General features: G+C 30.2%; 2 protein-coding genes across 9 annotated transcripts; both read right to left on the bottom strand.

The window, feature by feature from the left end:
* Window positions 1–484: 484 nt before the first annotated feature.
* LOC111696801 (bromodomain-containing protein DDB_G0270170) lies at window positions 485–14,972 on the bottom strand. 6 transcript variants are annotated; one of them, XM_023466536.1, is made up of 21 exons: window positions 14,847–14,972; window positions 14,213–14,266; window positions 13,300–13,377; window positions 11,140–11,199; window positions 9,700–9,766; window positions 9,429–9,481; window positions 8,874–8,924; window positions 8,541–8,603; window positions 8,269–8,370; window positions 8,012–8,077; window positions 6,944–6,977; window positions 6,324–6,370; window positions 6,109–6,158; window positions 5,759–5,832; window positions 5,094–5,152; window positions 2,968–3,024; window positions 2,473–2,530; window positions 1,462–1,821; window positions 1,314–1,397; window positions 775–1,104; window positions 485–700 (listed from the first exon to the last, which is right to left on the bottom strand). In XM_023466536.1, the coding sequence occupies exons 1-21, from the start codon at window positions 14,852–14,854 to the stop codon at window positions 500–502; spliced, it is 1,956 nt and encodes a 651-aa protein (XP_023322304.1). In that variant the 5' UTR covers window positions 14,855–14,972; the 3' UTR covers window positions 485–499. The 6 variants fall into 6 exon arrangements, with proteins under 6 accessions (XP_023322304.1, XP_023322303.1, XP_023322308.1 ...); XM_023466535.1 differs by lacking the exon at window positions 8,012–8,077 and adding an exon at window positions 7,583–7,648; XM_023466540.1 differs by lacking the exon at window positions 8,012–8,077 and adding an exon at window positions 7,583–7,648 and having other exon boundaries at window positions 5,759–5,820.
* Window positions 14,973–16,956: 1,984 nt separating this feature from the next.
* On the bottom strand, window positions 16,957–26,611 carry LOC111696802 (uncharacterized). Of its 3 annotated transcripts, XM_023466542.1 has the most exons (9): window positions 25,833–26,611; window positions 25,550–25,603; window positions 23,750–23,830; window positions 22,647–22,702; window positions 21,732–21,815; window positions 19,151–19,235; window positions 18,535–18,636; window positions 17,237–17,310; window positions 16,957–17,103 (listed from the first exon to the last, which is right to left on the bottom strand). In XM_023466542.1, exons 1-9 carry the CDS (start codon window positions 25,882–25,884, stop codon window positions 16,987–16,989), a joined length of 705 nt encoding a protein of 234 aa, XP_023322310.1. In that variant the 5' UTR covers window positions 25,885–26,611; the 3' UTR covers window positions 16,957–16,986. The 3 variants fall into 3 exon arrangements, with proteins under 3 accessions (XP_023322310.1, XP_023322311.1, XP_023322312.1); XM_023466543.1 differs by lacking the exon at window positions 23,750–23,830; XM_023466544.1 differs by lacking the exons at window positions 25,550–25,603; window positions 25,833–26,611 and adding an exon at window positions 25,365–25,465 and having other exon boundaries at window positions 23,750–23,855.
* Window positions 26,612–27,460: the final 849 nt, after the last annotated feature.

Raw genomic sequence — 27,460 nt, 5'->3', positions numbered from 1 at the left:
ACTGGAGAGCTACCAGAAAGTTCAGCTGGTCTGAGAAAAAATAAGATGATTTAAATTTATTTTAGAATTTGACGCCTTTTCTCTCATTTTCTAATTTCTATTTTTCATTCCAGAGACACTTCTTCATTTCCTCCTCAAATCCTCTTTTCAGTATACACCCCTTGAATAAAATTAAATATCCTTTTTTGATGAAGTTTACCTATTATTTCCTCTTCTGAACAAATACCATACTCAAAACAAATTTGATAGTATAAGTAATATAGTATAATAAGAATAGAATAAGTATAGTATTATATAGTATTATATAGTATTATATAGTATTATATAGTATAAGTATAGTAATATAGTATAATAAGAATAGAATTGAGTTTGTTACACAAAATTTAAATTTCTGGTTTCCGTTTATTATAAAATTCAAATTTCTGGTTTCCGTCTATTACAAAATTGGAATTTTTAGTATGCATCCAAGCATATTTTTTTTTGGACGAAAACCCAGTGCTTAAGTCGAAAGGCCATAAAATGTGGGTTTACCCAGATGATATTTTGCACTTCTTGATTCTTCACTTGACTCGGTAGTTGGTGGTGTTGTTGTTCTTGTTGTGGTAGTAGTTGATGTTGTTGTTCTGGTGGTTGTTGGTGATTGTTTCTGTTCCTTATTGTTGGACGAGAAATCACAGTTTATATTGTAAAGAAAGCACATCTAAAAAGAATAAAGATTATCCATCAAATTAGGCCCCCTTCCCCAACCCCCAGCAATCCTTTTTTTATATTCACCTTTATCTTGTCCCTGTATGATAGAGCAACAGGTGCAGTATCTGTAGTTGAAGCAGTTGTAGTAGCAGTCGTTTTTATTGTTGTTGTAAACTCAGTCGTTATTGTAGTTGTTATTGGTTCAGCTGATGTCGTTGTTGTTAATGTGACAATTGTTGTTGCTTCAGCTTTTAAAGCTGTTGATTCAGTTTCAAGTTCAGCTGATGTGGATTGTACAGGCTGGGCTGTTGTAGTTCCAACACAAGGACTGGGTTGAGAATTTACGGTTTCAAAACCGTCAACATTACTCTCTGTTGTTGATGTATAGAAAAACTGAGGAAAAACTGGAGCAATCTATTTCAAAATAAAAACAATAATAATATATTTTTTAGTACATTTAATACGCATTCTCTTTAATGAAATTGGCTTAATAAAAGACGTTTTTGTATTTTTCCATTTTTACTTAAAACGTTGCAATGGGAAACATTCTTCTCCTTCCCATCAGTCCTGCAAAGTACGCCAAAAATCAACCCTAAACGTCAAAATAAATGTTTGATCTTGACCTCTGGAAAAGATATTTGTAATGATGTTGTTGTTGTTGGGGTCTCAACAGCGGATATTTCATTCCTATCCCTGTCATTCAAAACCTTAAAATCCATGTTTTTGAACCGGAAACGGAAAATTTGAATTTAAATTATCAAGAAACTACACCTGCAGTAGTGGATTGAAGTAGGTGTTAGTTTCTGTAGTTTTCCGCTTGGGTTCTTCTGCTTTGTATATTTCGTCGAAAATGTCGTCTTGATCATTTTTCTTAGATTCTTCGTAGTTTTGTTCCGAATTTGAGTCAAGATTTCTGGTATCAGTAACAGAAGTTTCAGTTGGTTCCTGGAAGATAGTATCCTCCTCTTTAGATGTATCCCCGTCTGAATCAAGATTGTTGAGGTTGGTTGTAAAAGAGGACTCCTCCAGTTGTTTGTTGATTGAAGATGGGTTTAGACCTTGAGCTATTGCTGGCAAATCATCAAATTCATATTTTACATTCACATTGATGTTCATCGAGTCATCCTTCTTCTAAAAACGTTCTTTAATTTAGATAATATTCTTACTTATTGGAAACTCTGACCAGGATGAGAAGGTCATATTCAATTGATATTACTTTAACGGCTTTGTGACACGTTGCTCCTCTAGTTCTGATTTATGCGCACAAGTGTAAGAAAAGCAAATATTTTTGGTTATACATATCATGAATTTAAAACATTTTTGTCCTTCTCAATAGCTATCAATTTGTGATATTCATAAGATTTCAATCTTACAAACATCCTTCTTCAGTTTGAAATGAATATTTTATTAACGAACAAATTTGTAATTGAATGTTGTTTTATGGTGCTGTTAAAACATTTATCTAGCTATAGAATAAAACAAGACATTCATATATATTTTCCCTCTGGCTGGCTAAACTGATGGACCGAATGGGCTAATTTTTGTTTGTGGACACTCATGGGTAGTCTGACTGGGGATGTCATAGGCTAAAAAAAATCCGAATTTTTTTTCAATTTTTTTTCTTCAAAATTTTTTAAATTTTTTTTATTCCACGATCAACGCCGGGACCTTCAGTTATTATAGTACAATACAAAATGGGTTAAACTTTACATCCTTGTACAAAGACGACCGATGAATACAAACTTTTGAACTATTTTTCCTTTGTTTACGAGTTTATGTTACCTCTTCCTCCTGCTCTAATAAAGGGAGGACATCATTCAGATTCGGAGAGGAATCAGTTCTAAACATAATTAGTTAGAACTACGCCTATGGATTTAGTATGAATAAGTATTAACCATATTAACCATATTAAAAATGGATTAAGAAATAGCGAAGACGACAATAATTTGCTGTATATTGGTTGTTAATGTAAAACAAAATAAAATTGTATCTAAATATATAAAATATCTATTGACACTGTGTTTTGTCATACTCGTCAGTATGACTCAAGTCTTTTTTATTTTGCAGTTGGCGGGGCTTGAACCGTGAATTCTTAGATTATAAACGAATCAAACACGCTAACCATTGCTCCATCAAACCCTGATGTTTGGGTAATGAAATAGGGACCAGAGAGCTCAACCAAATCATTATAAGTTGAGGGCTTTGCATAATGCTAATTAGTACACTTATTAATTACCACAAAGTGCTCAGGTATATATATATAGTTATATAACTTACCCAGGTGTTGGGATAACAATCACTGTGTCTTTATCTAGATCTTTAAGGTTCAGTTTTCTAAAACATAGTATTGTATGTCTATCTTGTTTCTATATATATTTATAAACAAATATTTATCAAAGTAGGCAAGCAAGTTGTCATGATGGTTTTGGAAACAAGAATTAAAGATAAACCGTTAAGATAAAAGTTTCTCCGTCATTATGAAGATTGATCAACCAAACAAAATATTCAAAAACAAAAAACAAACGGAAAAAAACGAATAAAAAAATGTATAGGTTAGGCCGTAAGGTTGGTGTCTGGACATCACAAAAGTGAAAGTCTAAATTTATAAAAAAAAGGTAAAACGGATCCAACAGCCTTTCTATAGTAATAGTTGAATGTTGAATAATTGTTAAGATTACCTTAATGTTTCGTAGATCAGATTATTGACAGGATTCACAGAGTTGGTGAAAAGATCAGACTGATAAAACAAATAATCAATTTTTATAATCATAGATCAATATTAATGAATTGTAAAAAGCAGTCGAACCAGTTGCACATACAATGATAACCAGAAAACTCTGGAAAAGGAAGACGAATTTTAAACTCTATTTAAACTCTATTTTAATAGTTCAATGAAACAGACCCATTTCACTTACAATAAGTGATTTGATAACTTACTAGTAAAGCTATTTGCTTTGTAACAACATCACAGAATATAAACTTTATCATAAAGTTAAAAAGTAAAAAAAACACAATGATCCCAATGAATTATACATGGGGTGTATAAAAAAACACATGTACTTTTAAACGTAACATCCATTAGTGAATTTAAAAAACTAAAATGAAGCTGACCAACTATCCTATTAAATTAATTTAAAAACCTGATCTACCTGATATAGAAAGCTAGGAAATTTTATTTTATTTTTCTTCGATACTTCAAAATATGAATTATGTTTGATCTATTAGATAGAGTTTGAGATATCAAAGATACCATTAGGTTGGATCAGAAAATTAGAGTATTTTGCAAGTGTTCAGTTTCTCACCTGTAAAGATCTAGGTTCTTCTGATATCAAAATATCGTTGACAATATTCTCCTCTTCTAAAACTAGATCGTGCTCTACGGATTAGAATTGTAAAGTTAACATTTTTTACTTTTCTCAAAATCGAAAAAAATACCATATTTAACTAAGCAGTAAATGATATTTTAAGAAACAGCATTTACTGAAGCATTCCATTAAAATCAAATTTGACGAAAACTTTTCATGTTTATTCTAAAAGAAATTCCGGAAAATATTGTTTTGTATTTCAATATGTAAGTTTCAAATAATTTGCTAGCTTAATTTTAAAAAAAATTTTAGAAATGAGATAAGAAAAATTATTAAGAACTAACTCTACCTGTATGATTTGTATTGCAAAATTTTGTCCAAGATACGGGGAAACGTTCTCTAAAAAACTTTTTTAATTAAAATATAATTATTGTAGTGTCTAAACTACGCAATAAAAGTAAAAATACTGGCGCAAAATTTTATCATTTAAATTTAAGTTAAAAGCAAGAGACAAATATTATGAGGTTAGGTTACCATTGTGAACCGGATGCATGTAATTCTTTAAATGACGGTTCACTTGAAATATTTCCCATCAGAAAATTGGAGTTTTTTTTAGGGGTTCCATTCGCAAAACTTTTGCGCAATTTTTGCGAAAGAAATCGCAAATCTTTGCTTTCGTTGCGTTATTCTTCACTTGCTGATAATGGAATTTTGCAGATATTTAGTTTTTTAATTAAATGATTATACGGAACTCTTTAAAACTGTTCCCGCATATTCATGGCTATTTATTTATTTTCGCAAATACTTAAATTTACGAAATAAAGTATGAAACTCATTGAAAAAATGTCAAGACGACATTCGATAAATTCTTCCAATGTATTCGTTATTAAGGGTTTCACTGTATGAAGAATGATCAACCAAAACAAATAATCAAAAACAAAAAACAAACGGAAAAAAACGAATACAAAATGTATAGGTTAGGCCGTAAGGTTGGTGTCTGGACATCACAAAAGTGAAAGTCTAAATAAAAAAAAGGTAAGACGGATCCAACAGCCTTTCTATAGTAATAGTTGAATGTTGAATAATTGTTAAGATTACCTTAATGTTTCGTAGATCAGATTATTAACAGGATTCACAGAGTTGGTGAAAAGATCAGACTGATAAAACAAGTAATCAATTTTTATAATCATAGATCAATATTAATGAATTGTAAAAAGCAGTCGAACCAGTTGCACATACAATGATAACCAGAAAACTCTGGAAACGTAAGACGAATTTTAGACTTTATTGATGACTTTTAATAGCTCAATGAACATGAGGTACAGCAATTGTGCAGTGTAAACAGACCCATTTCACTTACAATAAGTGATTTGATAACTTACTAGTAAAGCTATTTGCTTTGTAACAACATCAAAAAACATAAACTTTATCATATAGTAAAAAAGTAAAAAATAAAAACACAAAGCTCCCAATGAATTATATACATTATAAATTTATACAAACACATTTTAAAACTAAAATGCCATCCAAAAACGAAGCTGACCAACTGTCCTATTAAATTAATTTAAAAACCTGATCTACCTGATATAGAAAGCTGGGAAATTTTATTTTATTTTTCTGAACAATCGCCTTCGATACTTCAAATTATGAATTCTGTTTGAACTATTAGATAGAGTTTGAAATATCAAAGATACCATTATAGTTTACAAAGAAGAAATATGGATCAGAAAATTTTAGTTTTTTGCAATTATTCATTTTCTCACCTGTAAAGATCTAGGTTCTTCTGATATCAAAATATCATTGACAATGTTTTCCTCTTCTAAAACTAGATCGTGATCTACGGATTAGAATTGTAAAGTTAACATTTTTTCCTTTCCTCAAAATTGAAAAAATACCATATTTAACTAAGCAGTAAATGATATTTTAAGAAACAGCATTTACTGAAGCATTCCATCAAAATCAAATTTGACGAAAACTTTCTATGTTTATTCTTAAAGAAATTCCGGAAAATATTGTTTTGTATTTCAATATGTAAGTTTCAAATAATTTGCTAGCTTTATTTTAAAAAAAGGTTAGAAATGAGATAAGAAAAATTATTAAGACCTAACTGTACCTGTATGATTTGTATTGCAAAATTTTGTCCAAGATACGGGGAAACGTTCTCTAAAAAACTTCCTCAATTAAAATATAATTATTGTATCGTCTAAACTACGCACTAAATGTAAAAAGACTGACAGAGAGACAGAAAATACAAATGTGGTGGGTACTGTATTTGTAAATATAAATAATACATTTATTTATTGTACAATTTACATGTCATGATTTAACCTGCAATCCTTTCTAACCCTATCTATACAAGATCCTTCCACAACAACCTAAACAATAAAGGGAGTGTATACTTTTCATACTTTTTATACTTTTTATACTTTTATACTTTTTATACTTTTTATACTTTTATACTTTTATACTTTTATACTTTTTATACTTTTACACTTTTTAAACTTTTATACTTTTTATACTTTTTATACTTTTACTTTTTATACTTGTATACTTTTTATACTTTTTATACTTTTTATACTTTTATACTTTTTATACTTTTTATACTTTTATACTTTTTATACTTTTTATACTTTTACTTTTTATACTTTTTATACTTGAAAATCTTTTAAATCATTTTCGTCTCAAGATATATGTTCTTGACCGTTAAAAATGATAATTGAAAATTAGAATCACGCTTTTCATAATTAAACATTTCAACTTAAAAGTTTGTTTTGAACCTTCACAACAAAAAAACACACATCTCAAGGAATAAAATTGTCAATAACATTTTCAGTGAAGTGAATATTTAAAAAATTTACATTTTTTTTATATTCTAAGATCTAATTTCCTATATCATCATCTAACCCACTTTATTGTGGGTTTAAAAATTTGATTATGTTTACACAAACCTCAGTTATCGTTTGGATGCACAGCTCACAAGTTCTAAGTATGGTTTCATATTATTTTATAATAAAGGTCTTTGTTTATGTTTCATAAGTGGTAAATTTTTTCACAAACAAGTACATAAAGTAAAAACTCTCCCCTGTTGAACTGTGTCTTGTGAAACGGGTTAAAGAGTACAAATATCTACAATTAGATATAAATATCCAATAGGCGCAATCTAATCTAATGAATTTTTTTAGCCATCTGTGATGTATAATCCCCCGGTAATTCCTCCAACCTAATCCTTTTTTTTTCTATATAAATTTTGTCCCTTGCATAAGTATAACGAAAATGTTACACTTTTGATTTCTCGTATTTTTACAGTGAAACCCTTAATAACGAATACATCGAAAGAATTCATCAAATGTCGTATTCTTCACTTTCTGATAATGGAATGTTGCAGATATTTAGTTTTTTAATTAAATGATTGTATGGAACTCTTTAAAACTGTTCCCGCATATTCATGGCTATTTTCGTAAATACTGAAGTTTACGTAATATAGTATAACACTTATTGAAAAATTGTCAAGACGACATTTGATAAATTCTTCCGATGTATTCGTTATTAAGGGTTTCACTGTATTTATATAATAAATCCATGCTTTCCTAGACTTTAGATTAATTATTTCAGTTTGATTCGTGTGCATACATTCCTCATCAGTGTTTATAAACCTAAACAAGAACATGGTTAATTGATTTAGGGGATTTAAACAATTTTAAAATCTTTTAATCATTAGTTAAATTTTTTAAATCTTGCTTCCCTTCTCATTTAAAACTTCAAAGTTGTTTAAACAAAATGTGAACATAGCAGACGAAACTCTTACAGATTACAGCTTTCTCAGTAGGTATCACTATACTAAATCAAAGAATTAGTTAAAAAGACGATATCGAATTCGTCACTGAATTCCCATGTTTTTTGGGACACCCTGTAGTATAACACTTATTGAAAATTTGTCAAGACGACATTTTATAAATTCTATCGATGAATTCGTTATTAAGGGTTTCACTGTATTTATATAATAAATCCATGCTTTCCTAGACTTTAGATTAATTATTTCAGTTTGATTCTTGTGCATACATTCCTCATCAGTGTTTATAAACCTAAACAAGAACATGGAGATTTAGGGGATTTAAACAATTTTAAAATCTTTTAATCATTAGTTAAATTTTTTAAATCTTGCTTCCCTTCTCATTTAAAACTTCAAAGTTGTTTTTTATTCATCCCTAGTGATAGTGGATTACGCACGCTTCATGTTAAAAATGTCCTAGAAATCTGAAATGTTTTTAGTTACCTACAGTTGACAGGGGCGCATATATCTCCTATTCTTGATTCCGAACATGAATTCACATTTTCAACCCTGCTCTTTTCTTCATAATAGTCAACTCCTCCCTGCCTTTAAACATATACTTCTTATCATAATCATATTGGAACCTATTTAAATTAAATTAGAAATAAGATATTTACAAAGACGTTAGAATAGTTATGACTTTTGTCTTTTAGGGTATAAAGACGTTCAGATTATAAAAAAGACGCAGAGTCTAAAAAGAATCTAAAAGATGTTACCTCACAACATTTTCCACAGTTTTAACAACATGGTTGACCCAACAGGTTCTTTCGAACTGGGGCCTGTGGGAAAAAAACAAAATCATGTTTTACTAAAGATAATGTCGTTTTTCTACTTAAAGATGTCTGATAAATCTTCCATTATTTTTGAACCAAGTCATTTTTTGTAGAAACTAAAAAAGAATATAATCAGTTTTCAAAATATAAAAAAACATGGATATCTTGTTCATACTCGATCAGATTTTTGATCAGACAAAACTGTCAATGGTGCCGTTGTGAATCGAACACTTAAAACATATTTACAGTCCCTTTAATTTACGTTTAGATTCTTACCTACAGCTGGTTTTACAGTTGTAGCAAGGACCCTGGCACTGTCTTTCAACTCTTTACAAAGACGACATTTTTACATTATTTGTCCCTGGATTTAAATAAAATTCTTTGTCTTATTTGGGAAATCTTTATAAATTAAAAAGTAATTATAAAACAGAAAAAAGGAATTTTCAAATTAATACATTGAACACTTAAATATAAATAGGTTAAACAAACGATTGGTGAAAAGTTAATCGTTTTTTTATAATGTGAAAATTGTGAAAAATCAAGACAATGGCTGTTGATTCACGGATAGAAAGTAGAAGATATCTCTGAGACAAAAGTTATTATTGGTTCAGGCCTAATTGCAACTATGTAACGTTCATTAAATGAAGGTTATTTTTTCTAATCCGTTTAGAGCATAAGAAGCTAAATTCAAAAATATCTTTGGGTTTTCTCAAATCAAATATTAAAAACAACAATAATTATTATAATACAATATTCCACCAAATCGGCAAAAGAAAAGAAAATATTCTGAATAAAAATTTTTGACAAAAATGTTGAAGATGTGCAGTGTTCCTTGTGCCGCAGGTTGTAAGACTAGTTTCAGTGGGAACCCGTTCATTACTCGTCTAGTATACAATACATGTATATATTTATATAATTACAACAGAATAGGATCAGGATATGATCAGGATAGGATCAGGATAGGATCAGGATAGGATCAGGATAGGATCAGGATAGGATCAGGATAGGATCAGGATGGGATCAGGATAGGATCAGGATAGGAAAAGGATTGGATCAGGATAGGATCAGGAATAAAATGTTCTTGAAATAAAAAGTATTTAACCTGGCAATTTTTAAGCATCCTCCCACCTTGTAGTGTACAATCGTCTTCATATCTTGCTTTTTTTTCTCTAATTATAAATATTTTTAAATCAAAGATCAATAAAAAATTTTACAATTAATTTAGACTTTATAGATGTGCATTGTTTTGGATTTAGTTTTTAGATATTTACGGCGTCACGACAAGAATCGCTTCAGCTCTTGATCGCGACCCATGAAAGTTATATCTGATGCATATACCCTAAAATCATTTCTATATCATTTCTATTTCTATAATATTTTTGAAAAAGTAAGTAGCTGCCCTTACTGTTCAGCTTACACTTTTTTGATCATTTCAAGAGTTTTGATCATTTGGTATTTGATCTTTTGATATTTTTCCTTCCTGTCTCATGAAATTAATATAAAACTTTATATTTTTACGAAAATTCAAGTATATGGAGCAGAACTCCTATCAATGAGAGTGCAGTATACTGGTCACGTGTCTCTCTCTGTATCACGTGACTAGTATACTGCACTACCATTGGTGGGAGTTCTGTGACGTCATACCAACTTATAAATAATATTATCAATTATATCAACTAAAAATCAAAATCAAAATTATATAATGATAATTGGAAAAACCTAAGTTACAATAGGTTTCTGGTGGATATCTTTGTTTTCATATTGGTTGCATATTTGCTGAATATGATTTGTTTAAATCTACTATTTCTATACAAAATTGTATATATATGAATTTTCGTATAAATTTGACACAGGTTTAATATCAATCTTTTGAAACAGGAACATCAGATATAACTTTCACGGGTCGCAATCAAGAGCTAAAGTAATTTGGCTTTCAGCCTATACCCCCTTTCATTTTTCCTTTACAGTCCCTTTAATATATCATTAAATTGTAATCTCTAAAAGAATTGCTTTATTATCCAAAATTTTTTATCAAAACGATTAGCTTTAGTCCTAATATGATTCTGTATAATGTTAAAAAAGCTCACTTATTTAATGATAAGGTTTCATGAGAAATTAAAATTATTGTAGAGCTTCTGAAAAGTATAAACCATGAATGTTTAACACAAACTTCAAACAAATGACTGAAGATTAATGATTATAAAAAAATTTAAGTATTATATACCGGTATTTTTTATGCATTAAAACATCTTTCTGATCCATCTTGCTTGAATGTGAACCAAAATATTTTGATTTTTGATTTATTTGAAAAATCCGATGTTTCTAATCCACAGGATTCAAAAAAGTTTCTTCTCCTGACGAGAAGCTTATATTAGGCTTGAATCGGTTTTGCTGTTCAGAATAGTTCAGTTGCGTTAGGGTCGAATTTTATTAAATTGTTTACAAGGAAAAAAATGAAAGAAAAATGTTATCGATCAATCAATATTTTAATAAGATTTGTTCTTTCTCAATATTCATATACAATCCCTTCAAATATTTTCACCTTTGGCAAACCCGTTCCTTCCACCCTGTACACCCTGTCCTGCTCGGCACAAGGAAACATCTAAAGGAATTGAGTTTTTGTCACAAACTCAAATTGTCAAATCCCTATATCTTCACAACCTGATGATGTAAACCTTTGGTATTTCAATGTTCGATTATTTGGTCTATCAGAATTCATAGTTTGAAATATCAAAGGTCTACGACATTGGGTAGCAAAGATATAAAGATTAGAAAAGTAGAGTTTGTGACAAAAACTCACTTCCTTTAACAAATTAATATTGATTAAATTAATCCAAGAACATCTCTCAGAATGCAGAGAATTTAAATATTTACAAAACATGTATCAGAAACGGTTCAACATTCACGTAAGAAAAAGAAATATTGCATTTATTATATTTGAAAGTCATTTATAGTTAAATCTGTTTTATATCTGTAAAGTTTTATAATTTTAAATGTTTAAGTATTTATTGCAGTGCATGAATCCTAGCTACCAATGTAACATAGTTTGTTTTTGCAGTTTTTGTATAAATGTTAAGAAAACTAGTTTAAAGATCAAGTTTAACATTTTATTAAAGTCCAAAGCTCATGCGATAAATATTGGTTTTTGTTTTTTTTGCTGGATTTTCATGACATTTTCAATCTTTTTCTAAACACAAACAAATCCTGTAAAATTTGTAGAAGTTTGGTTTGATTAGGCATTTGTACCGGCACTCCTATAAATAGTCATAAAATAGGTACTTTTAACAATTGTTAATGTTATGTCATTTCAAGATAACAAACAAACAGCCATCAAATTCTTAATATTAATAGTAACTAATTACTAATCCATAGAACCTACCCTTGTAGAGTAGTAACTACAAGTTTAACATTTTATTAAAGTCCAAAGCTCATGCGATAAATATTGGTTTTTGTTTATTTTGCTGGATTTTCATGACATTTTCAATCTTTTTCTGAACACAAATAATTAGGCATTTGTATCGGCACTCCTATAAATAGTCATAAAATAGGTAGTTTTAACAATTGTTAATGTTATGTCATTTCAAGATAACAAACAAAACAACCACCAAATTCTTAATATTAATAGTAACTGATAACTAATCCATAGAACCTACCATTGTTGAGAAGTAACTGATAATTAATTCATAGAACCTACCCTTGTAGAGTAGTAACTGATAATTAATTCATAGAACCTACCCTTGTAGAGTAGTAACTAATAACTAATCCATAGAACCTACCCTTGTAGAGTAGTAACCGATAATTAATTTATAGAACCTACCCTTGTAGAGTATTAACTAATAATTAATCCATAGAATCTACCCTTGTAAAGTAGTAACTGATAATTAATTCATAGAACCTACCCTTGTAGAGTAGTAACTAATTACAAATCCATAGAACCTACCCTTGTAGAGTAGATACTGATAATTAATTCATAGAACCTACCCTTGTAGAGTAGTAACTGATAATTAATCCATAGAACCTACCCTTGTAGAGTAGTAACTGATAATTAATCCATAGAACCTACCCTTGTAGAGTAGTGACTGATAACTAATCCATAGAACCTACTCTTGTAGAGCAGTAACTAATAACTAATTCATACAACCTACCCTTGTAGAGTAGTAACTGATGACTAATCCATAGAACCTACCCTTGTAGAGTAATAACTAATAACTAATTCATACAACCTACCCTTGTAGAGTAGTAACTAATGACTAATCCATAGAACCTACCCTTGTTGAGTAGTAACTGATAGCTAATCCATAGAACCTACCCTTGTAGAGTAGTAACTGATAATTAATCCAAAGAACCTACCCTTGTAGAGTAGTAACTGCAAACTGATTAATAGAACCTACCCTTGTAGAATAGTAACTGATTCGATGCTTACCAAAGGATTTTTCCCAAATGGAAACTTCCTAATGGTATTTTCCCAAGTGGCAACTTTCCAAATTATTTTTTCTAGCCGCAGCGCTCGGCCCCAGCCTGTTTTAGCCGCGGCGCTTGGCCCTTATCCCATCCTAGCCGCAGCGCTAGGCCGCCATTGCAACATGCGTCTAACTTAACCTTTGGGAAATTGTCGCTTGGAAAATTACACATTTGGAAAGTTGCCACCTGGGAATTTTTCACTTTGGGAAAGTACCTAACACCACTAATCCATAGAACCTACCCTTGTAGAGTAGTAATAGACGCAGTGCCTGGTTTGTCTTGAGCTAGCTGTAAATCTTCCTCAGTAAGAAGTTCTTCCCTTTAAAAAGTATAAAAACGTTTTCTTAATTTTATAATTTTAAACTTGTGATATCTGAAATTTTTATTATTGAGGTTGCAAAGACTAAGAAACTAATCTTGTAGTAAATGCCCTACTCCAATAAGGGTTTCCTAATTTCTTAAACCTGTATCTAACCAGGTACAACTCAGTTTCACTTTACTATCAGTGTCAAAACCCGGACACATTCAATCTCTAACCAATTGGCACGATCTTGTTAGCTATTATTGTCAACCAGAAACTAGCTTGTAAACTATCAATGCCAAACCAATGGGCGCGATCCTCAACTTGTTTGTTAAAAGAAGGAACAATTACTCTCTTGCAGTAATCAATTCGGAAGATGCGGAGTCTCTATATTAACTATAATGTGTTTTTAAATATTTATGTTACAGATTAACTATAATAAACCTATTAACAAGATTAGCACAGATATATATAAGCGTATTTAAGCCAGTCACTGGCGTAGTTCTAAGTTAATCAAAATACAGGTTTTTGCGTATGTACAGATGTAGCTAGGCCAGGTTAATCGCATTACAAGTTTTGCGTAGTTAATGATAAGTGTATTTGGATTGCTGTATTTATTACAATCTTGCCTATGCCTTTGCATGCCGATGGTGTAAACCTTTGATTATACAAACGTTGACTATTTGATCTAACAGAAGTCATATATTGAAAATATCAAAAGTTTACACAATCTGGTTACAAAAATGCAAGGATTAGAAAAATACATTTTGAGATAGTTAATTAGTCCTCAAGTAATCAGATATTTATTTATTTATTTTGCATTTTATTAAATTTATTCTGAGTTCTGACTAACCTGAGACTATGTTGCCCTTGAACTAGCTTTGAAACAAGAACGTAAACAAAAAATCTACAACACAAAAATATATCCAGCATTAATATAAAAAAATATATCCAGCATTAATATAACAAAAATATATCCAGCATTGATTTAACAAAATGATATCCAACATTAATAATATATCCAGCAATAATATAACAAAAATATGCCAAGCATTAACATTAAAAAAATATATTCAGCATTAATATAACAAAAATATATCCAGCATTAATATAACAAAAATATGTCCAGCATTAATATAACAAAAATATATCCAGCATTAATATAACAAAAATATATCCAGCATTAATATAACAAAAATATATCCAGCATTATTATTACACAAATATATCCAGCATTAATGAAATAAAAATATAGATTCCACCATTTGTTCTCTACTTTTTAAAGTTCTAATGTTTGTATCCTTTGTTTTTTTAATTAAACTATTTTTATCTTCGTTAAACATAAAAAATATCTAAAATGTATCAAGTAAAAACTGAAGTCTAGGAAACAACGAAATATTTCTCAGAAAACAAGTTTATTCAATCAAATACCTAAATTTCATTAGTGATAATTAATTAATATCATAAAAATAATAATATATCTTTACCTTAACATGATTTCTGATATTATTTTACAAGCACGTGGAGAACATTATATTAGCATAAAAATAATAATCAAATAATAATTATTATTATTAATATGGTATCACCCCCAGGGCCGGGATGCTACTATACCTCCACAACCCAACCCATAATATCCTTCAGCAATCCATCTATCCATCTATCTATCTATCTTCATTGAGCACCATGAGAAGATAAATTCTAAATTGTTTTCAACATTTAAAATTCTGTGATGGTGATGGACCAAACCTCTGTAGAGTTAAAAAAGTGGATGTTAGTTCCACAATTATTGAAAATATATTTCGGTCATGGGTTGACTCTCTTCAGTTCTAACTAACGATAAAATAACCATCAAAATCAATACAAAAAATTTTTAAAAACCACAAGAAAATAAACAAACAAAAATATTATTTATGAAAAAAAAATTTGGGCTGTCAAATGGACAAAAGGGACATGTGATGGGAAAAAGATAATTTGCAAATATTCACTTTTTAAAAAATATTTTAAAACAAGAATTATTCCTTGAGATTGTGTTCAGTCAGTTTTTTTAATTGTCGTAAATAATGAGTTAATTAATAAATTTGCCGAATATCGTTGTCAATTTGTCTGTTTTTTTAATGATTTTTTTCTTTAATTTCTGATATAAGGTTTTTAGGTTTTATTTAAGTTGTTCATGTTATGTTTATATTCGTAATTTTTTAATGTCTCAAAATCCTATATCCGGTCCGGTTACCCTATACCTATATCCTATATCCTATATCCGGTCCGGTTACCCTATACATATGTCCTATATCCGGTCCGGTTACCCTATATCCGGTCTGGTTACCCTATATCCGGTCCGGTTACCCTATATATACCCTATGTCCGGTCCGGTTACCCTATATATACCCTATGTCCGGTCCGGTTACCCTATACATATCCTATATCCGGTCCGGTTACCCTATATTCGGTCCGGTTACCCTCTATATATCCTATATCCGGTCCGGTTACCCTATATATACCCTATATCCGGTCCGGTTACCCTATATATATCCTATATCCTATATCCGGTCCGGTTACCCTATACCTATATCCTATATCCGGTCCGGTTACCCTATATATATCCTATATCCGGTCCGGTTACCCTATATCCGGTCCGGTTACCCTATATCCTCAAAGTATGAGCTTATTTATTGGAAACCTAAAACTCATTAAATACAAAGCTTTTAAGATTATATTTGTTTTCTTCTTCATTTAATAATGAATATTGCCTTTAAATGATTTAATGAACAATTTGAGAATAATAGCTGATGGAAACAAGGAGTGGGAGAAAAAAATGTTGTATAAATTCTTTGTCTCTCATTCTTTGTGGTTAACCCTGTAAAACAAGCCTTTTTACTTGGTAAGCCACTGCCTGCAGTTTCTAGTGCATGTATGCGCAGTGCGCAGTTGCCTAATTGAACCTCGGGCTTTGTCAATGCATTTTGTGTGCATTGTGCACCCAACCCATCCTGCCCAGTGCCCATCCTATATCCCCTCTTCCCGTCCTCCCATCCCTCCCTCCTCATCCTATATATTAACCCAAAAAGCTGTGAGGTGTGGGGGAGATGTTTGGTAGCCCCAATCTCCTGTCAGGCACTACCACTCCCACTTTCAAACTTCTTAATTCCCAGAAAAATATAATTTTTTTAAAATATTTGTCACATGTTTGTATTTGTCAAAATGGAAAAATTTATATTTTAAAATTCTCAGATGAACATATTTTTTTAAACCTCCCATCCTAAACATAAAAGTTTAATTTCTATATTTTACTAAAATAAGCATTCCTTGAAAATTGGGCCATGAGTTGAGCACATACTTTGCAACTCTTGCACCTCCATAATACCTGTAAGGCTTTTTTCTAGGGACCCCCGATTAAGAATTTTTGAATCAAGCTGATTGTAATATGCTTGGCAACATTAAACGTGCTGGGTCGACTCCCTATTAAGTACTGCATGTTGTACTGTACCGCCTCGAATCTTGCAACGTTTAGACTGGGATGAGCAAACGACATTTCATTGGTTCCTCAATCCAAATTTGAGGCAAATCGATATCTTAGATTTCTGACTTATAATCATACAGATTGGAAACACATTTATTTTTTCAGAATCAAATTATAAACAAAGTAAAAATGACCAAAACACTGAGCATTAAACGAAATCTTGAATTGATATTTATAGAATCTGCAGCAGCCTCTGCCCTCAGACTTCCACCTGTTGCATCCTCCTTAAATAATTAAAATAACTGAATTGTTTATTATGAAAATATTCGGAATTATTTTTTTAAATTTTTAAATTTTTAATTATTTAATTGTTGTTTGCAAAATAGATAGTTTATGGGGATACAAATGTTTTTTCACCTGCTGTAACTTTGCCAGATTTCCTCCTGAGACACTTTTTTGGATTACAGGGGGAGCTTGATTGAATTGTCCCTCTATAAATACATGAATATTAGTTAAATATCATGAAACTAGGAAACTAGGAAGCTTAAAAGCATAAAATAAAAATATTGCAGCCGCAGGGCGAGCCTAGAAAAAACGCCAAGAAACTCTAATCTAGAATATTACAAGGGGAAAACCACCTATAAACATTTATCTAGAATAGTACAGAATAGTACAGGGGGAACAAGAAACCCACTTAGAAATATTTATCTAGAATATTACAGGGGGAGGGGAACTTGAAAATACCCCAAGAAACATTTATTTACGGTGGTAGAAGATTATTTCAATATGATGAAGACGACTTTCGATTTAAATTTTGATTTATATCAGGCTTTTAAACAGCAAGGAAAAACAAAACATGGAAACAAAGAGAAGCTATCAATAAAAAATGTTCTCTTTAATTACGCATACTTGTAATTCGAAAAAAGCTTGTTAACAATTAAAACTTAAATAAATAAGTCGTCTTCATTATAAGGATATAATCGCCTACCACCGTAGGATATTAAATGACGAAACTAAATATCCACTTAAAAACAGCTTTTTCTAGAATATTACAGGGAGAACCTTGAAAACCTAAATCTAGACTTAAAGGGAGAAATTGTAAAGGAATTGAGTCTTTGCCACAAACTCTGATTTTATAATCCCTATATCTTTGGAACCCAATGTCGTAAATCTTTGATATTTCATACTTATATTATTTGATCTAACAGAATTCATAGTTTGATTAATCTAAGGTCTACGACATTGGAATCCAAAGATATAGGATTTAGAAAAGCAGAGTTTGTTGTAAAGACTCAATTCCTTTAGAAAGATTTAATTAAATAAAAATGCTCAATTCATTCACGTTTTTGTTCAAGGTGCAAAACAAACAGACTTGATTTAGAAAAATCCAAGATTACTGTTTTTGTTTTGATTATGGTTAGTTGGCAATATCAGTTTTACAAAAGTTTGTCACTTAATGATCAAATTTTATCTAAATGCCTTTAGATTTTCATGTTTATAAGGATCACTTACAATGTTTTTCTATACTCCTTTGACATTTATTAACTTTACAAAAACCAAAGACAAATTGTAAGTTCCAGGGTCCAATGTCTAACGTACTGCATAACACCCCAGCGAAAAAATTACATCAAACCTTGACTATGATATATCCATCTATTATATATCCATGATAAGGATACTCCTTTTAAAACCTTTTAAAATGAAAATTACGCCACCTGGTGGTGTACTCAGATTTGGGTTTGGTTTGGTTTCTAGACTCTGCCTGGCCACACGTGGAGAACTGTTGCAACCGTCCGTAAAACAACACATAGCATCAGCTGAAAAATTGATAACTTGATAATTATAAGATTAGAAAATTAATTAGAAAGAAAAAAATTGTTTTTAAAAAAGATGAATATTGCCAAAACTATTTATGTAGGTTTAAACACTTTTCAAAAAATTAAGGCAAAACTTTTCGTATCATTTATCATAGTAATCAACCTTTTCTGTCTTCTAGTTCTCCACTAATCATCTCAAATCTATCTTATCTAATTTTACGACATGTTTCGTTAAGTTAAAATTTAGAGAGATTTTTTCATAAATTTACTTGAACTTTAACTGCACTAATTTTAGCATAAAGCATCACATAAATTTCACTTTTGGCGTACAGACCCGTTCTGTATTTGTATTCTACAGCTTGCTATAGCTAATTAAAAGTCGGCCTGGTACTTGAAATGAACCGGAGTTTACAGTGACACGTAATTTTTAGTTTTGTGGATATACTGACAGTCCTAAATAACAGGCTAAAATATCGTAACAGAAGATTAACAGAAATAAAAAAACTATTTTTACCTTCACCATCATGGAATTGTTTTGCTACTCTGATCTTCAAAGTTTTAAAGTTTGACTCCGAGCAGAGAGATTCAGGAGACACGATCTAAACAATCAAAATTATAGAAAAAAAAAAAATAATAAGAGGCGTTCACGGGGGGTTGCATGGGTTTTCAATGTTTCAATCCCCCACCCCCTCCCCCTCTGAATAAGTAAAATCTTTGGTTTCCAGGGTTTTTTAGTTTAAAATTGAACATTTCTATAATCCCTTTATCTGAGCCTGAGATGATAAGTAAATATTTTAAATTTTAAATTTTGACTCAAAAGTCTACACCATCAGGTAGCAAGTGATAAGTTTCTTTTTTAAAAACGTTTAAAAAATATTATTTAGTTTATTTAAAGGAACTGTCAAAATTGTTTGAAATATCCATATAATTAAAAAAAAAGCCATAAACAATGAACGACAATACCATATTGATCTTTATATGATAAACTATAAATTTTACGTATAGAAGTAGATAAATATGGTACAGAGCTACTCACAAGAATGAGACAAACAAAAAGACGACCCTAAACTTTTAAAATATTACGATCTGAATGTAAGATTTAGTCTTTTATTGGTATACTTTATGGTTTGGAATAGGGAAAACCTAGTTTCGAATTCAGTATTATCATTAAAATCTAACAATTGACATTTTTAAAAATAAATGGTGACAATGAAATATTAATAATTTACTAAAATGACCTTGGTTAGTAAAGTATATCTTTAAAGAGTTTGGTGTATTAATAATTTACTGTTTGACCCAATTCCCATTTATATATAAACCAAACTGGCAGTGAAGAACTACAGGGCTATCCACAAAGTACAGGCTACAATTGTTCATATACGATGGTCCAAAAGGTTAGATTAAGCTTTCTGCTATGAAACAAAAAATTCTTTTATATGCTTATTTAATGATTTCACAAAGATAGAAAAATAGTTACAGTTGCAAGGAATATATATATATGAAAACAGATAATAAAAAAGTATCATATTTTGTGGGTGAACCTGTATTTGATTTATTAGACTGATAAGAACATTGTGTCTGGTCAAACTTAAATACCGCTCGAAGAATCATAACCAAAGGCAAAAAGTGTTTAATACAATGTCAAACACCTCGTTCGAATTCATTTATCTTAGAAATAAGGCACTAAAATAATAGTTTATTTATGTATGTTAAATAAAAATTGTCTCTAAATATTTATTTTTTTATACTAGATTACTTTGGGAATTATTTTTTACACTAAATTACACTTGGAATATTTTTTATACTTGATTACGCTTGGAATATTTTTTATTCTTGATTAGGCTTGGAATATTTTTTACACTTGATTACGCTTGGAATATATTTTATGCTTGATTACGCTTGGAATATTTTTTATACTTGTTTACGCTTGGAATATTTGTTATGCTTGATTACGCTTGGAATATTTTTAATACTTGATTACGCTTGGAATATTTTTTATGCTTGATTACGCTTGGAATATTTTTTATACTTGATTACGTTTGGAATTTTGTTTACTACACTATCGTAATTTCAATTTATCATTCATTTGTAGAGTAGCATGGCCGATTCTAAAGTACTCTGATAATCGTTGTAATGATCATAAAACGAAAAAGATATCCATGTTTTAACTAGGAAAATTAGGAAAATTAGGGAAAATTAAGAAAATAAGGAAAATAAGGAAAATTAGGAAAATTAGGAAAATTTTGAATATTATGAAAATTAGGAAAATTAGAAAAATTATGAATATTAGGAAAATTAGGAAAATTAGAAAAATTAGGAAAATTAGAAAAATTATGAATATTAGGAAAATTAGGGAAATTAGGAAAATTAGAAAAAATATGAATATTATGAATATTATGAAAATTAGGAACATTAGCAAAATTATGAATACTACGAATATTAGGAAAATTAGGAAAATTAGAAAAATTACGAATATTAGGGAAATTAGGAAAATTAGAAAAATTAGGAAAATTAGAAAAATTAGGAATATTAGGAAAATTAGGGAAATTAGGAAAATTAGAAAAATTATGAATATTAGGAAAATTAGGTAAAATTAGGAAAATTAGGAAAATTAGGAAAATTAGGAAAATCAGGAAAATTAGGAAAATTATGAATATTAGGAAAATTAGGAAAATTAGGAAAATTAGAAAAATTAGGAAAATTAGGAAAATTAGAAAAATTACGAATATTAGGGAAATTAGGAAAATTTGAAAAATTATGAATATTAGGGAAATTAGGGAAATTAGAAAAATTATGAATATTAGGAAAATTAGGGAAATTAAGGAAAATTAGGAAAATTAGAAAAATTATGAATATTAGGAAAATTAGGGAAAATTAAGAAAATTAGGAAAATAAGGAAAATTGGGAAAATAAGGAAAATTAGGAAAATTAGGAAAAATAGGAAAATAAGGAAAAATAGGAAAATTAGGAAGATTAGGAAAATTAGGAAAATTTTCTACTGTTTTTTCTTAACTTAGGCTCTAAGGTATGATCATATGTACAAGATATTTACTTATGTAAAAAGAATGTTATACAATTCCTTGTGAGACATGTACCTGCTGAATCATAGTACCATCACTAAGAGCAAGAACCCTACAAGCGTTGGCTGTAGGATAGTCAATTAGGTTTCCCGGGCAGTCCTGAACAAATAATTAAATAACTATTTAAAAATTGAAAAATTCCTTTATTAATTACACAGTTTAAACTTGTAAAGAAACTCAAATTTTTAAAATCCTTATTTCTTTGAAACTTTGACGTTTGACAATTTAAAATTTGATTATCCGATTATGACAGAATTCATTGGTTGAAAAATCAATGGTCTGCGCTATCAGGTTGCAAAGAGTATAGAGAATTAGAGTCAAAGCGAGAAACCATCTTTTATAATTTTTCGATTACTTTTTGTTAACAGAACTTTAAATCTTTAAGGCATAAAAAGGAAAGATATTGTTGAATTCCAAAGATATTTATATCCTTGTTTAAATTTAGATATTCTAGGCTTTTAGGGCGCTTCGCGCCCATCTTCTATTTAAATTGTGAACATGTTCGTTTTGTTTACATTTTAAAACAACGAAGAAAAAAATTTTGCGGATTTAAAAAAAAATTTGCGGATTTTCAAGAATTAAATTTTTTTACCAAATTAAAAAACTTTAAAACACATTTTTTTAATTTTTATCATTCATAAACCTTTCCTGTGGTCACGTGATGTCCCACACAAAATTTGGGCCCGATCGGTTCTGCCGTTTTGACGTTTATTGGATACAAACAAACTAAATTACTAAAAGAACGCATCGTACAATTGAGGACGTTGTGTTCATATTTTCATTTATAGTGGTTTTAAATCAGAACCCACAATTTTGATGGGTTTTTAAAGGAGTTTTATAATATATTTGTTTTATTGGTTAAAACTAACCCATTGCTTGAAGAATAGTTGAAATGAACAATTCTAATATAAAATTATAAACTGAATTTACCTTAGGTGATCTGCTATCCAGTATATTGCAGTCGTAACATTTTATACATTCAGAAACTATAAGATAAAATATGTAAATTTAATATGCTATTTTGTATTTTAGTTATGCAAGAGCAATTTATGTCTTCAGTTTGTGTATTCGAGAAAACTCTGATAAAGGAACAGAGTTTTGGTCACAAACTCAAACTTTCCAATCCCTATATATTTGCAACCTGATGGTATAAACCTTTGATATTTCCAACTGAGACTATTTAATCTAACAAAATCCAGAGTCTGAAATATCAAACGTCCAACATCGGGTTGGCAAAAACTTAGATAATTTTCGCCTCAAAATGTTGATGTAATAGTTTACAGTAAAGGCTGAACCGGTTTAACATATATATTGTATAGTGTTCATGAGCCTTAGATAAAAGATAATTAAGTTCAAGGTTGTAAGGCAAGGAAAGTAATTGCTGTCGCGTATACTCTGCGTACATATTTAAACCAGTTCTCTCTGGGCGGAATTTGTAAACAAGAATAGATGCATCAGTGTTCGTTTAGTATCCGAGGAGGTTAAAAGCATTACATTTTGAAAATTTTATTTCATTGATTTTTTTATGTTAAAGATGGATCCCATGTCAGGCTTTGACATCCGTCTTGTGTTTACATTAGCGCCCAGAGACAGTACACTGCAGTACAAAAGATGCGTACACTTCTGAAATAACTTTCCATACATTACATCATTGATTCAGTTAAAGAAACAGCTAATTTCGGAAAAGCCTTCTCTTAATATGGGAAATAATAAAATGTCAAAAAAATCATAACAAAGGAAACTAACAAGCTTGGGAAATATTTATTATTTTTCCCGCAAATTTAAAGCGTACACACCTCGTATTTAGCAATTAGTTTTCCCCGAAAGAAATTGACGTTTCGCCACAAACTCAATTTTTCTAAACCCTATATCACTACAACCTGATGGCGTGACCCTTTGATATAGGGATAAGAAAGTCGGAGTTTGTGGCAAAGACTCAATTCCTATCGAAGTGCTGGAGCTGTATGATTTTGTTCTTACAAACTTTTCGTCTTGCATTTGAAAAAAATAACACTCCTTAATCTATTTATTACCTGGAACAAGTGAACTAATTAGGAAAATATAAATATATTCCATATTGTTTATTTGTTTACGTGTGAAGAAGCGCCAAGGTACTGCAAAGCAAGTGAGAAAATAAAACTAGATCAAGGACAGCAATTAGAGTAAACCCTCGCTTTCTACCATTAAAAGTAGCCATACATACATTAATTATTAACAGGTTATCTACTTAATAGGTTCACAAGAAAATATGTTAAACGATTTCCAAAAACTATAAAGAGTTAAAATCGAATAACCGGATAAATAATTGTGAAGTCTAAAGTTGCTTTTTCCTTTATAAAAATGACCAAGTGATAGCCAATATGTGGGGTTAGGTTAGGTTAAGACGATTTCTGGGCCGAGCACTGCGACTAGGACAGGCTAGGGGGCCGAGCGCTGTGGCCACATTTATCAAAATGACAAAGGTATAACCGATCATTGGGGTTAGGTTAGGTGAAGACATTTTTTGTGCGTCCGACCTACAGAAGAGTGCAACCAACTTAAGAAAGCTGTGCAACCGACCTACAGCTTGAAGCTGCTGAAAAACCACGTGCGGGTAAGTCCGAAGTATCTAACGACGAATGTAAGGTTGGGCGGATGTAATACAATCCACATGCCCTTATCTTCGGATAACACAACCAAGCAGAGTACACAAGTTTTGTAAATAATATTAGATGGTAGTCGAACCTTCCGTAGGTCCGAAGTATCACAGGACGGAAGTACTGTAGGACGTAAATCCCGTAGAATAGAAGTAATTACCATAATATTACACACTTTAGAGGTTTAGAAAATTATAAAAACATATTTGTTCATTTGAATTCCCTAAAACAAAGGATTTTCTAAAATTAAGAAAAAAATCTAAGTTTGAAGAATACCAGCTCAATACTTGCTCAGTTATATGATATCTGGATCAGAAATAGGGTTAAGTTACTTTCCTGACTTTCCTAGGTTTTCTTGACCTAATTTTGCAACTGATTAATTAGTAATATATTATTCTAACCATAGACTGAAGGTAGGAAAAGGTCATTCAAACAGTAATTTCAAGGGACCCTCCATTTAAATATGACAATTGCTCAATTCAAAACAATACCCCTGAAACCTTAATCTAATAAAAATTATGGAAGATTGGGTCATTTTTCCTGGTTTAAGAGAGTTTAATCCTGAAAATTCCTTTACGTTTTACACAAGTAGTTAAGGGTAACATTGCGATTTGTAAATCGGACATTTCCTTACATTACGCTTATTGTCCCTTTGATTCAAAATTTATCAGATTTTAATAGCAGTAACGGATTAAACTAGTAACTGATTACAACAGTAACGGATTAAACTAGTAACTGATTACAACAGTAACTGATTAAAACAGTAACTTATTACAATAGTAACTGATTACATCATATCAGTAACTGCAAGGACAGACCCTAAATATGATATCAGGTTTATATTATATATTTAAGAGAGAATCAGTTTTATATTATTAATAGAGTCATATGCTTATTTCATCTCTAATCTTTAGAATTACATTTTCTTCAGACGTTTGTAGATTTTTTAAAATTCAGTGATTATTTGTTTGTCTTGTTGATATTTGAACTGCAAGGTTTACATCTTAACTTCCTGATATTGGATTCCAACATCTTTACTGAATGTGTAGTTTGTAATGTTGATTTCTAATGCATTCTTTATCAAAAAAGTTTTTAAACGTATTGATATGAGCAGGTTTTACAGTCTTTGCGTAGGTCAGTTGAAATTATGCTTACATTCTCTTTGATTAGGCTGTGAATTTTATTTACAAGCTTTACCTGTTATATCTGTGGTACTAGTTCTTATTTCATGGCTTCCAGTTTTTGCAATGACTGAGAAAAATTAGTTTTTCTTTAGAACTTGTTCACAAAAAAATCACATTAGATTTTTTCTGGGTGTTTTTTATTTTTTTTTATATATTTCAAATGGTAAGAGGCATATGTGATGATTGTCTTTTTACATTTTTTTTCATTCCAAAATTTATTTATCAAAATTATAAAATTGCAGACTGGAGCTTGGACTATATGCATGGCTTATGCCTGGGCGTAATGAAGAAATTACTTGTTGTTTGGACAGAAGGACCCAGGGGTGTAACGCTGTCTGCCACCAGCATTCAAGAAATCTCGAGAAGATTAATTGCCATTCGGAATTTCATTCCTTCAGACTTCGCTATAAGGTAAAAGATAATGAATTTATTAAATTTTAGTATTTAGAGTTTTTAAAAAATTTGAATTGTTTAAAATGTTTTAAGCTCAGGTTTTGAAGTCGTTTATTTCTTATAACATATATATCACTATGCTTTGCAAACTTAAAAATTTCTATTTTACTAATTTTTTTTTCTTGAATTATTGTCAAAAGGCTCTCAGACTGCTATTATTCAATTGAGATTCTTATTTTATAAGTAATGTTCTAGAAAATTGTGTTTGCACCACTGCACACAAATCTTGAAGAAAAAACGCCATTTAAAATGTCAATTATTAGCCATCCAAACGAATATATTTCCATTTTGTCATGATGAAGATATCTTTTCATTTAAAAATTGAATTCCAATCATGGTTTATTCACAAAAGTTAGAAGTAGATTTACATGGCTGAGATGTAGAACATTGATGTTCAGATAAAAGGCTTAAGGGTAATACTGATGTAAATCAGACATGCCTATATTTAAATAGAGGGCTGATTAAAATAATGTTTGCCCTTTTTACCATGAACGAAAATGACACCTTGGCCTTTCTCAGATTTTCAGGTGTATATATTTTCACATCCCCTGAAATGGTTTTCAAAGGTTAGCTTAGTTAAGCAAGTTTACCTTATTCCAACTGAGGGGGGGGGGGGCTTTGCCCCTCTTAAGTTTTTTTTTNTCCACTTTTAAACTCGATTAAAACTCCACTTTTAAACTCGATTAAAACTCCACTTTTAAACTCGATTAAAACTCCACTTTTAAACTCGATTAAAACTCCACTTTTAAACTCGATTAAAACTCCACTTTTAAACTCGATTAAAACTCCACTTTTAAACTCGATTAAAACTCCACTTTTAAACTCGATTAAAACTCCACTTTTAAACTCGATTAAAACTCCACTTTTAAACTCGATTAAAACTCCACTTTTAAACTCGATTAAAACTCCACTTTTAAACTCGATTAAAACTCCACTTTTCATCATCCAGATATCATCCAGATATCATCCAGAAATCATCCAGATATCATCTTGGTGAAAAGTCGAGTTTTAATCCTTGTATGGCACGACTATAGCCGATTAAAATTCCACTTCTAAACTCGATTAAAACTCCACTTCTGGAAGGCAAAAGTCGAGTTTTACTCGATTTTAACTCGAGTTTTTGTTTGCTGGGTTGTTCGGTAATAAAAACGCTAGTTTAGTAAAAACGATCGTTTTGTTACACTTGGTCGCTCCAAAGGAACTGAGTTTTTGCCACAAATTATGATTTTACAATCGCCATATCTTTTCAAACTGATGATATTTATCATTATTTGATCTAAAATGATTCATAGTTTGAATTATCTAAGGTCTCTGACATTCAAATGCAAAGATGTAGGGATAAGAAAATCAGAATTTGTGACAAAAACTCAATTCCTTTCCTATAGTATTCAAGACCTTGTTAAAATATGAGAGAGAAAGATCAAACTCCAAATGATATTTCCATCCCATCTTTCTTATTAATCTCTATTTT

The sequence above is a fragment of the Eurytemora carolleeae genome, unplaced genomic scaffold (genome assembly GCF_000591075.1).
Source record: "Eurytemora carolleeae unplaced genomic scaffold, Eaff_2.0 scaffold108, whole genome shotgun sequence".
In the NCBI taxonomy this organism is placed as follows: Eukaryota; Metazoa; Arthropoda; class Copepoda; order Calanoida; family Temoridae; genus Eurytemora; species Eurytemora carolleeae.
Note: the sequence above shows the minus strand (reverse complement) of the source record. Positions and strands in the feature narration are given on the sequence as shown.